This window comes from Coregonus clupeaformis, chromosome 6 (genome assembly GCF_020615455.1).
Source record: "Coregonus clupeaformis isolate EN_2021a chromosome 6, ASM2061545v1, whole genome shotgun sequence".
Classification (NCBI taxonomy): Eukaryota; Metazoa; Chordata; class Actinopteri; order Salmoniformes; family Salmonidae; genus Coregonus; species Coregonus clupeaformis.
The window spans coordinates 53,018,235-53,030,388 of NC_059197.1; the positions used below are offsets into that span (position 1 = coordinate 53,018,235).

The window sequence follows — 12,154 nt, forward strand, 5'->3', positions numbered from 1 at the left end:
AAAAAATTTAAAAATACTTTCAAAATCTTAGCTAGCAGTCATCATCATGAATCAAGTCAACAATCTACTGGTAAATCATTTTTAATCCTTGTCATATGAAGATAAATAATGAAGAGAATGTATAGATAAAACGTATCCGTGTTCATCGGCCAATGGACATAAACATTACACAACAAATTGGAAATCACAAATTCAACAGTGAGTGGTTTGGAAGGAATCGGTGGCTAACTGTAAGCATTGCAAAGCAATCACTAGCCTGCTATTCAGTGGAGTGGCTGCGTGGTCCCACATCTGGGATTAAGGGTCTCTTTTCCAAGTTTAAAATGATAAACATTCAACATTGGCCATGCTGTCAATGAAGCATGATTTGTGCCCGCTCAAAACAACTATTAACTTGAAACTGTGGAGTCTTGAACTCACTAAAGTCAAGTTAACTGGGAACTCGGGAAAAACGAGCTCCGACTGGGAAAATACATTTTGAACAGTCATCCAACTCGGAATTGTAAATCTGGAACTCGGGCCTCTTTCTAGAGCTACTACCTGAAGATCACTGACCTCATCATGATTCGACCTTGTTTTTTCAGAGTTCCCAGTTGTCTTGAAAGCATCATAAATCCAGAGAACGCCAGACTTTGATGACTAAATTTGCCCACGAAGGACCGCCACGCCACCTTCCTGTTCAAGTGAGCACAGCACAACAAGGTGAGTCCAAAAATGTATTGTATGCTGCTGCATAAATTATGTAATATGCCAGGGAGATATATATACTGTAGCTAAGAAAGTATTACTAAGTGTATGTTGTGTAGTAAGCTGTTAGTAGCCCATGTGCCTCACCCTAATAATTTGGAATATTTTTTTTAATGTCGCCTACTCTTCTGACTTGGTGGTGCACATGTAGCCTATAACCTATTTTAGATAAATATAATCATCAAATATTGTAAGAGCTTTCATTGTCTGCTTATATGCCCCCTTTATTTATCCTACGGTTCTGGCTTGGTGTACATGGATAACACTGTAAGAACGGCCCATGTTCTGAATTCTGTCACTGTACATTTCAAAAGTGCTAAACAAATAGTTATATTGATTACGTCCGTCTTAGCTCGCTCATTAATGTCTTAATCGAAATTATGGATTGCCTCTTATCCGCTTGTCGTCCCCTTATGCCATAGTTTGTACATCTCAGTTGTCATTAGAAACCACATTTGTTTAAGCAAGTCAGCCATATCAGCAAAAAAAATGTAAAGGCAGTACATGAGGCTGAATGAATTGTTTCGCTGCCAGACAAGGCTCCGCTGATAGCCAGGCGTAGCAGTGGTAAAATGTTGGGACTGCTGTTGGGACTCTGCAGTAGGGACAGCTTTATGTAGGCCCTAACAGTTTGTGGGCACCGTTTGTCACCGTTATAGTGCAGTTCATGTATTGTTTAGTGTTGTGTTGTGTAGTGGCTTTGCTGGCATTCATCCCACATTTTTGTTTCTGTTTGCCCCAACAAGATTTACATGCTAAAATAGCCACTGCTCTGATAACACCTTGGCTATTTGAACCGGGCGATTGTGCCATCTAGCGAGATGTCATGGGTTTCACTTGAATTTGTAAGGTGCCTTTCCATATTGTGCGGTGCGCGTAAAAGCGAAGAGAATGTGGCAACAAGCCATGGTGAAAATGGTATTGAGAAATAATGTAGTTGGCAGCTATACTACAACCTCTCATCTTGTAAAAGAGTGTGTAGTAGGCTATGGCCTAATCGATGTAATGCATAGTCTATAATAGGAAAATAACCAACATCGAATAACAGAGCACGATATTGAAATAATTGTTGCCTTATTATTTAAAAAATGAATGAGATTTGAAATCGTCTCAGTTTATCAACATCTGAGGATTATGGAATCATGGCCAGTGTAGTCTATCTATAATGATTTATAATTGTGTTGCTTCAGTGAATGTTGAGGTCTCTAAGGACAAATGTATAGGTCAGTGGATGCCTGCCAGTCTGACTCTTCAAGTTGGCACGCATCAATGCAGATGCCAAGGAGGACTATAGGTCGGGTGCTGTAGAGTGCAGAGAACGTGTCCATCATTTCATTCATAAGAGCCGGAGCAACAGAGCCTGTTTATTCCCCCTCTCTTGCCTCGCTGCTGACATGCAGTCTTTCTTGTCTCCATTTAACAAGGCGATCTTAGTGGCTTTGTTTATTTTTGCCATCTTACTCATTCTTTATGTAATACTATGGTATATATGCCGAGACGTGGATTGCGACCACGGAATCTGACGCTTATCGTGAGAAAAGCAGACGATACCCCGACTTTAGCTTATACGGAGACGCGCCAGGGTGACCCTTTGGTAAGTCCAGCGGCGCGTCTTGAGTGCTCTGACCATAAGCTCAAGGTGCGTCATTTAACCAACCGTAACATGGAAATCGTTTGTATATATTGCTCATGTGGAGTAAAATATGTGCAGTTCCTTTTATGTGTATCGTGTAGGCTGAATAGCCTATTGAATTTTATCTCCAACGTGTTGCGCCACATTCGTGTTAGCATGAGTTAGGCTATTGCAAAGCAGGGGAAATGTTTCCCTTAATTTCTAATTCTAGGAAATTGTCATAATAATATTTTATAATTCAGTAAAACGTATATTAGTGGGCAAGCTGCTATCGTGTGACAAAGAAGGCGGGAAGGAGGATCAGGCTACACGGTTTTGAAGCATCCTTGTCACCCTTATCCCCCTCGCAAATGTCCCGTTATTGGTCATCCAACAAAAAACACCGTTGACAATTCATAGAGACATAAGGAGGCATCGATAACATTTGAAATTCTATTTAATCCTTCTGGTTCTGATTCTGATTTTGGTTCATCCACAATTGGAAAGTGTGATGGGAATAGATGGGACTGATTTTATTCTATGAATATTTCAATTCTGCGGAATGTCCTGTAAATTCTTACCTTTAAAACAGCTCTGCTTTGATATTTTAGTTCATTTGACCTTATACGGTGTCTTGTGTATCCAACATTAGATGTAATAACGCTGCAATAACAAAATCCCAACCGTCTCTATAAATATTTGCATTGAATTCAAAGAGAAAGCATTTTGATGCAGACACTCAGCATATAGCCTATTAATATTGTTGGATAATAATTTAGGCCTACTGCCCCCAGTAGTCTATTCTACAATAAATAAAAAGTATCATTTAATAATTCCACGCAGTCTGAACTTCCCACCCACACTGAAAAAAAGAAGGTTCTTAAAAGGTTCTTCCTCAGCTCTTAAGGTTCCTTGGATAACTCTTGCCTGGATAAAGAACCGTTGACTTAAGTGTGGGGTTCTTGATGTGGATCTACTGTTCTTCAGAAGTCTAAAAGCTTCTTGAAATAAATGGAAGCCTGCATACATTTAAATTAGAGTTAAATGAACACTCAGCTGTGTAAAAGAACCCCAATGTTGGTGTTAATAACCAGAGTTGAACCAAAACCATACAATACAGGACCAGAAGTATGTGGACACCTTCTCGTCGAACATCTCATTCCAAAATCATGGGCATTAATATGGAGTTGGTCCCCCCTTTGCTGCTACAACAGCCTCCACTCTTCTGGGAAGGCTTTCCACTAGATGTTGGAAGATTGCTGCGGACACTTGCTTCCATTCAGCCACAAGAGCATTAGTGAGGTCGGGCACTGATCCGGGACGCTGAGTGTCTAGCACTGAAACGTATTTAAGGGGAGTAAACAAAAGGAAACAAACTGAAATATACTCTAGATTTCGCTCCTCACGCCTCCACCCTCTGAGTTATTTCCTGAAGCTCCTGTTTTTATCGGTCCATGCAGTTTGCTAGAGTTTAAACCTGGGTAGGTGGATAGCACAGTTAATGTAAGCTATGGAATTCTGAGAAAACATCTGGGTGTCAAATAAAAGAGATTGTCAAAGCAAATAGCCTCAGGCAGTAGTGAAATTCTTTAGGAGGGTTATTGTGATGTCAATGCTATTGAATAACTGGTAGAGAATACAGCCAGCTGGCCCCACTTCACTGATTAAAGGTGTGGCTGATTAGTCCATTTAAGTGCAGCCTTAAGTTACGTAAGGCTGCTGCTGTTCTCCAAATGGGAAGATGAAGGACTGGAACGGACTGGACTAGAGAGATAGTGAGCGGGAAGGAGGGCTTGTTACTGTAAGTAGCCTATACGTTTTGGAATAAGTTATTATTTTATTCAGTTTGAGGTTGTATTTAGTCTTTCAGAATAGAGTTAACAGTTCTGTACTGACCTTATATCTCCTTAGCCTCTGTAGGCCTACACAGCCTTTCCCAGACCCTCACAGTGAGGGCTACCATTCTCTCCTAGGACAATAGGGGTGTACAAGCCTATAGATGAATATTGATCCAACAACATCTATGGATAGGATCCCTGAGGCCAATATTACTTATTCTTTCCCTAGTTTCCCTACTCTCTGGAGTCTATGCAAGACTATCATGACCCCTATAGGGCTGTTGGAGTTGATTGTGACTTTAACTTTGACCAGGAAAAGTGCTTTATTTAAAAAGCCACAGTACCCTCTTGTGGCAACATAAAGACAATTTAAAATCTTCCAGATATTTCCAGAATAACATCAAAATAAGGAATGCATTTAAACTTGAATTCTAAGACCACATTTTTTTATGAAATTGGAATCAAGTTTATATATTTATTTTTGTTTTACAGCAAAAGGACACAGAAAACCCTATTAGAGTGGTGGCCTACACTACAGACATAACACACATAAACATGAACATGAGTATACAGTACTATTGCTACAGTATCTTGCCAAAACACAAAACAAGCTACTAATCTAAAAATCGGTCCAGTTTTTTCTGGATGTTGTCGAAAGCGTCTTTGCCCAGGTAGTCAGCCTGGCCATCCTCCCATAGCCTACGCTGCTCCAGATCATCCTCCTCTGTCTCTGCAGCAGTCTACAAGGAAATAACCAAGATAATATTTCAGGAAATAACCGAGATGTAACAAAAAAATACATTTGAAATAACCAAGATGATAAAAGAGATTCAAAATAACCAAGATTATATAATAGATAAGTAACCAAGATGATTAATGATATTAGAAATAACCAAGATGATAACAAAAATAGATTAGGTATCTATTCCATTCACCATCAGTCAGAAGAGTAATGAAAAATGAAAGATGGAGACATGAGGGACATACAAATAAATGACTAAGGAATAGTTACTGGGAGGCCTTGAAGCAATACGATGTGTGATATTTTGTTGTGGGGTCAAATGTGTTAATACTGTTGTGCACCAGCAGAGGATGTTACTACAGTAGGAATGTGTATTTTGCCAACAACAATGTTGATCATTTAAACATGGAACGATAGATCGATAATTTCTTAAATCAGTTCCTAATAGTAGGCTTTAAATATACACTGAGTGTACAAAACATTCGAAACAACTACCTAACATTGAGTTGCAAGAACAGCCTCAATTCGTCGGGGCATTCCACAGGGATGCTGGTCCATGTTTACTCCAATGCTTCCCAAAGTTGGATGGATGTCCTCTGGGTGGTGGACCATTCTTGATTCACACGGGAAACTGTTGAGCGTGAAAAACCCAGCAGCGTTGCAGTTCTTGACACACTCATACCGGTTCGCCAGGCACTTATTACCATACCCTGTTCAAAGGCACTGAAATCTTTTGTCTTGCCCATTCACCCTCTGAATGGCACACATACACAATCCATGTCTCAATTGTCTTTAACCTGTCTCCTCCCCTTCATCACTGATTTAAGTGGATATAACAAGTGACATCAATAAGGGATCATAGCTTTCCTAATGTTTTGTACACTCAGTGTATGTTAGTGTAGACAGGTGACGTACAGGTTCAGTGGCAGGATCCTCCATGGTGTTGGAGGCTGTTTCAGTGACCTCTGACCCCTCCTCACTGGGTCCAGGTGGGTCCTGATTGGCTTTTCTGTCTCCAGCTCCTCCCTCCTCCCCCGTAGATACATCCTGATGTTGGGTACGCTGTAGGACAGGGACCAACCACACATGGAGTGAGTTATAGGTCGTTCCACAACAACATGTGCTAGAGACACCAAGACAACTAAAATTGTAAGCATTTGACATGCATCCACTTTAAGATTTGTTATAGTTAAATGATACATATTTACTATTAGAGTGGGTAATTAGTACCCACTGATTTGTATTCACCAGGTTGCAAGTATTGACAGCAATGGCCTCAATCATATAGGTCACTGAGTCAGATTTCAATAGGTTTTGAGAAAGCATTTCAGTCACTTTCTCACACTGTTCCTTCCTATGATGCATTGACATTGGCAGGGTGTGCACAGCCTCTAGAATCACAACCTTAAGTGTGCCACTGCGATAACCTTAAATTCGCAAAATCCCTCAAGCTGATAGTAATTCGGAGCTAGGTTAAAGATCTATCAGACACCTAAGTCATAACTAATTAATAATCATAATGAATAGATAATGCAGAGGCAAAAGCTCTATCACCTTTTGTTAAAGACTAACCATTTCTCCTGGCTGTGTGGGTGAATCGGGCCTCTTCTTCCTCTCCTCTGTGAGCAGAGTGACTTCTCTGAGTAATGATTCTGTGAGGTCCTCTATCAACGACACTGTAGCTTCTCTCCCCTTTGGCTTCTCTTCTTCTCTCCCCTTTGGCTTCTCTTCTTCTCTCCCCTGGCTCTGTGAAAAAAAGTGTGATGGTGTGTACTGTTGAGAACCACCTAAGGTACGTTGGTAGAGGTGTGTCGAGAGGAGAAGAGTACGGGGACAAGAGTACTGGACTCTGATCTCTCTCGGTGGTACATTTGCGTAAGAACAACAGACATAGGAGAAAACACACATGTTCTCTATAGGATGTACATTGTAGTCCCACTATGCAGTCTGTCAAATGCAAATATTTACAGTGGCTTGCGAAAGTATTCACCCCCCTTGGCATTTTTCCTATTTTGTTGCCTTACAACCTGGAATTAAAATGGAGTTTTTGGGGGTTTGTATCATTTGATTTACACAACATGCCTACCACTTTGAAGATGCAAAATATTTTTTCTTGTGAAACAGACAAGAAATAAGACCAAAAAACTGAACTTGAGCGTGCATAACTATTCACCCCCCCCCCCAAAGTCAATACTTTGTAGAGCCACCTTTTGCAGCAATTACAGCTGCAAGTCTCTTGGGGTATGTCTCTATAAGCTTGGCACATCTAGCCACTGGGATTTTTGCCCATTCTTCAAGGCAAAACTGCTCCAGCTCCTTCAAGTTGGATGGGTTCCGCTGGTGCACAGCAATCTTTAAGTCATACCACAGATTCTCAATTGGATTGAGGTCTGGGCTTTGACTAGGCCATTCCAAGACATTTAAATGTTACCCCTTAAACCACTTGAGTGTTGCTTTAGCAGTATGTTTAGGGTCATTGTCCTGCTGGAAGGTGAACTTCAATCCCAGTCTCAAATCTCTGGAAGACTGAAACAGGTTTCCCTCAAGAATTTCCCTGTATTTAGCGCCATCCATCATTCCTTCAATTCTGACCAGTTTCCCAGTCCCTGCCAATTAAAAACATCCCCACAGCATGATGCTGCCACCACCATGCTTCACTGTGGGGATGGTGTTCTTGGGGTGATGAGAGGTGTTGGGTTTGCGACAGACATAGCGTTTTCCTTGATGGCCAAAAAGCTCAATTTTCGTCTCATCTGACCAGAGTACCTTCTTCCATATGTTTAGGGAGTCTCCCACATGCCTTTTGGTGAACACCAAACGTGTTTGCTTATTTTTTTCTTTAAGCAATGACTTTTTTCTGTCCACTCTTCCATAAAGCCCAGCTCGGTGGAGTGTACGGCTTAGAGTGGTCCTATGGACAGATACTCCAATCTCTGCTGTGGAGCTTTGCAGCTCCTTCAGGGTTCTCTTTGGTGTCTTTGTTGCCTCTCTGATTAATGCCCTCCTTGCTTGGTCCGTGAGTTTTGGTGGGCGGCCCTCTCTTGGCAGGTTTGTTGTGGTGCCATATTATTTCAATTTTTTAATAATGGATTTAATGGTGCTCCGTGGGATGTTCAAAGTTTCAGATATTTTTTTATAACCCAACCCTGATCTGTACTTCTCCACAACTTTGTCCCTGACCTGTTTGGAGAGCTCCTTGGTCTTCATGGTGCCGCTTGTTTGGTGGTGCCCCTTGCTTAGTGGTGTTGCAGACTCTGGGGCCTTTCAGAACAGGTGTATATATACTGAGATCATGTGACAGATCATGTGACACTTAGATTGCACACATGTGGACTTTATTTAACTAATTATGTGACTTCTGAAGGTAATTGGTTGCACCAGATCTTATTTAAGGGCTTCATAGCAAAGGGGTTGAATACATATGCACGCACCACTTTTCTGTTATTTACTTTTGATGTTATTTCTTTCATTTCACTTCACCAATTTTGACTATTTTGTGTATGTCCATTACATGAAATCCAAATAAAAATCCATTTAAATTACAGGTTGTAATGCAACAAAATAGGGGGATGAATACTTTTGCAAGGCACTGTACCTAAATGTTCAAATGTTGTATAAGCTCTGCTGTGACGCACTATGTTAGTTCACAGTATACAGTACATGACACTGCAATGCTAAGACATTTACACTTTGTTTTGTATGTGGTTATGTTATAGAGTGCATATACAGTATGAGGAAAATACATGAGTCAATTCTACTGCGTCTTACATGTTGCTTTGGCCCAGCATGTTGGATTGGCACAGCAGGTTCTTGATGGGACATTGTCTTTGTAAGGAGAAGTAAGTAGGAGTACTCCGTCCACCACTGGTAAACAAACTCTTCCAGGGGGCTGTTGGTGTGCTGATTGGTCTGTGAGTTAGAACGTTGATTCCATGGCTTGACTGAACCCAGGAAGTGGACAATCTTAGCATTGTGACCATATCTGTGTGGGACCAGGATAACAGTACAATATGGTCAACATCAGGCAAAAAAAACAGTAGCAGGGTTGGAGTCAGGCTTGTGGTACAAAATATGCTTTTTCAATCAGGGAAATGTCATATTTGCTGAAATTATCCATTTGAAGTAAAATAATACTCACTCTTGATAAGCAGGTAGATAGGTGTAGACTGCGATGGCACTGAGGTTGTACACAAAAGGAAGGTGTTTACTGATATCTCTAACAGCCCAGTCACTGAAAAATGTGTTTAAGAGGCCCTGGTCCCCACCTGAAAACACAGAGGGTATACAGTAGAGTTACTGTCAGCACATATCATGAGGAAGAGCCATTAAAGCAGTAAAGTCATTTATGTACTGTAATATTGTTGAGATAAGTAAAATTGCTATGCAAATTGCATTTCTAATATGGCATTGCTGGTCTTCTCAACCGTGTGGTAGAGCTCTGTAATTTCCTAAATGAACATCAAGTTCATCAACATCAACATTTTCCAAATGTTTTTCAAGAAGAAACAGTTAAAGGGCTAGGGTCAGCGTTGAGGGTTAGGGTTGAACTGGGATGTGGACTTGAAGCAAGGGTAAGGGTTCTGACTGACCGTCGAAGCTTCCGTGTTGTCGTGCATGCTCCAACAGCCTGCCGTAGGTGTCCAGAGAGGGCCTGAACACAAACACCCCTGAGTTAAAACAGTCCGGCCAGCCAGGGTCAGGGGCCGCAGACAGCTCCTCACGTTCAAACAGCTCATCCACATTACACAGCACCTACAGGCCAGGGAGGGTCATGAGTCAACAGGAAACAGAGCAGGTTAGTACATCAAAAATATCAAAACTCAAAGTCAAGGTCAAGTTTATGATGCCATTTGTACAGAGGACATATGTTGGACATTTTCTGCAAAATGAACACAGATTTGATCAACGTCAAGTTCCAGATCAAGTGTCAAGATGCCATTTGTAGGTTCAGCACATACTTTTGGAAGTTTTCTATAACGAGAGTTCATAATGATTGTATGGTATTGTTGGTTTATGTTTGGATGTGCTCATTATGTTTCATTTTCAGTTGAACTTCCTACATGGCCCTGTGACCAGTTGGGGCTCTATTTGCTTGGCCTTGACACTCAAACCAAACACGCCTATCTCTGCAGCACATGAAAAGCCCTCTGTACTTCTTTTTACAGAGCAAAAATATGACGGTCTGTCCCATGGCGATTGTAACATTCATGTTAGGTACTGATTTACCTTTCAATAACTATGTTTGGGTCCATGTTAGTTACAGATCAATATTGCACAACTCAAATATTAAAATTGATTTACTGGTAAAGATCAAGCTTTGACATAGTAAGATTGATTCCTTGGTTTTAAAACAAATTGATAATTGAGTGGGTGTTTATATTAGAGACAAGTGGTGTCTAGGGAGATTTCAGTACACTTACGAGTGTGTCTGCATCCAGGAAAACACATTTGCTGTATTGGGTGAGGGTCCAACAGTGGAGCTTGGTGAAAGTGACCCCCAGTTCTGGTCGTCCCAGCCAGGATAGATGTGCTTGGTCTCCACTGTCCAGCACGTCCACTACCAGGACCTGGTCAAACACATGGCCCAGGTCAGCACTGTGGGGAGGGAACACAGGGGATTTACTACAACTACAATCTGATTTTACATGACTTCAATACACAAGAAATACACTAGGTCCACAGCGCACCCAGGACTGCAAAAGACTCCATCCAGTTAATCTAATGCCCCCTTAACTGATGAGAAACCAAATACTGCATTTGTCTGATAGCTTTTCTGGGACCTCTGTCACAGACACAGAGTAGAACTTTAATTCAAATTCTAATAGGTCATGCGTCACTCTCCATGACTCAGTGATATCATATTATATTTCTGTCTGAGATGCAGGGACTTCTCTCACCGCGCCTGGTTAGAGACATTAGTGGAGACCATCACAACAGTCTGGCGTGTGGTCTTGTGTCGTCGTAAACACTGTCCTACCACCAGAGCCCCAATGCAGTAGCTGTCTGTGGTAGCCAGGGTGACAAAGGCCTGATTCGCTGGTGGCACAGGAAGGAAGAGTGGGAGGTGTTATTCATTGAAATAGATGACTAACACCCAACAGGGGATTTGAGCAGTTTTACAGTGCCATCATCATTACGTTCTTTAGGAATTAAAAGTAGTTCATTTCTCAAGTTATTACCGATAGTCAAGCACTTCCTGTTTTCCTCTTGCATTAAATTAGAGAGTGATCTCAATCAACTTGACACTGACAGGTTATATTAAAATGTTTATGATATAATGATGAGTACTTACCTGGCATGGTGTGACAGCGACTCCTCTAAATGAATAACAACTTGAGGCAGAGGTAAAAGTGATAGATGGTAATAAAAGTGTCAAGTTGATAGATCAGGTCCCGCACCACTGGCAGAGAGGACTTGGCGGAAAATGCACTAGTTTCCCCTAAAATGAAACTCCAATATGTTGATGATACTGTAGTCCCACAGTCCAGCGAGTCCAGCAGTAGTAACTGTCCACAAACAATAGATCCAGAATGATCAATACAAAGTAATCTATTTTTTTACAGCCATTTCGATTGGCTTTATAAAACGTATAGTAGTAAATGTAATATGAGAGGTTATATCTAAAGCCAGGGGGTGTAACCTCAAGCTGGTAGCTACACAACACTCATACGTCTGCCATTTTTAGAGCAAGAGCAAATCAGATGCAAGTAAGCAAGAGCAAATCAGAGAGTCTGTTTGAGTTCTCGGTCATGTGTCACTGGTCATTCAACTAAAATGAAAACCTGCAGGGTTTAAGCAGGACCTTCAACAACTGTACTCTACAGTCTACAGTAGTCCAACCCCTGGAACTAAGTGCATAGTACTATGTGCAGGTGCATTAAATTCACTGTAGAACCGTCAGCCAATCTTCATGATATACAAATTAATGGTACTATGCACAACAACACTGATGTTGAAACTTGATGGAAAACATGCATGAAATAAAAATACCAATCAATTGTAAAAAGTTAACTTTATTGATAACAATAAGGTACAATAAGGTACATTATCAACAGCCCTCCATCATCTTTCAGAGAAGGAATCAAACTCCTTTAAAGCACACAAAACAACTAACTACGATCAATTAAGCCAACAAATGATTTCCTATATTGGTAAAGAATAAGCAGTCCTACTTTTTCAGTTACGGTTCCTTAAATGTTTTAATTACATGTACTG

At 41.0% G+C, this 12,154-nt stretch overlaps 1 protein-coding gene across 2 annotated transcripts; it reads right to left on the reverse strand.

The window, feature by feature from the left end:
* Nucleotides 1-4,658: 4,658 nt before the first annotated feature.
* On the reverse strand, nucleotides 4,659-11,673 carry LOC123481259 (glycogenin-1-like). Of its 2 annotated transcripts, XM_045220905.1 has the most exons (9): nucleotides 11,232-11,660; nucleotides 10,837-10,975; nucleotides 10,360-10,534; nucleotides 9,529-9,691; nucleotides 9,078-9,204; nucleotides 8,708-8,921; nucleotides 6,512-6,685; nucleotides 5,855-6,001; nucleotides 4,659-4,937 (listed from the first exon to the last, which is right to left on the reverse strand). In XM_045220905.1, the coding sequence occupies exons 1-9, from the start codon at nucleotides 11,236-11,238 to the stop codon at nucleotides 4,812-4,814; spliced, it is 1,272 nt and encodes a 423-aa protein (XP_045076840.1). In that variant the 5' UTR covers nucleotides 11,239-11,660; the 3' UTR covers nucleotides 4,659-4,811. The 2 variants fall into 2 exon arrangements, with proteins under 2 accessions (XP_045076840.1, XP_045076841.1); XM_045220906.1 differs by lacking the exon at nucleotides 5,855-6,001 and having other exon boundaries at nucleotides 11,232-11,673.
* Between the last annotated feature and the right edge of the window lie 481 nt (nucleotides 11,674-12,154).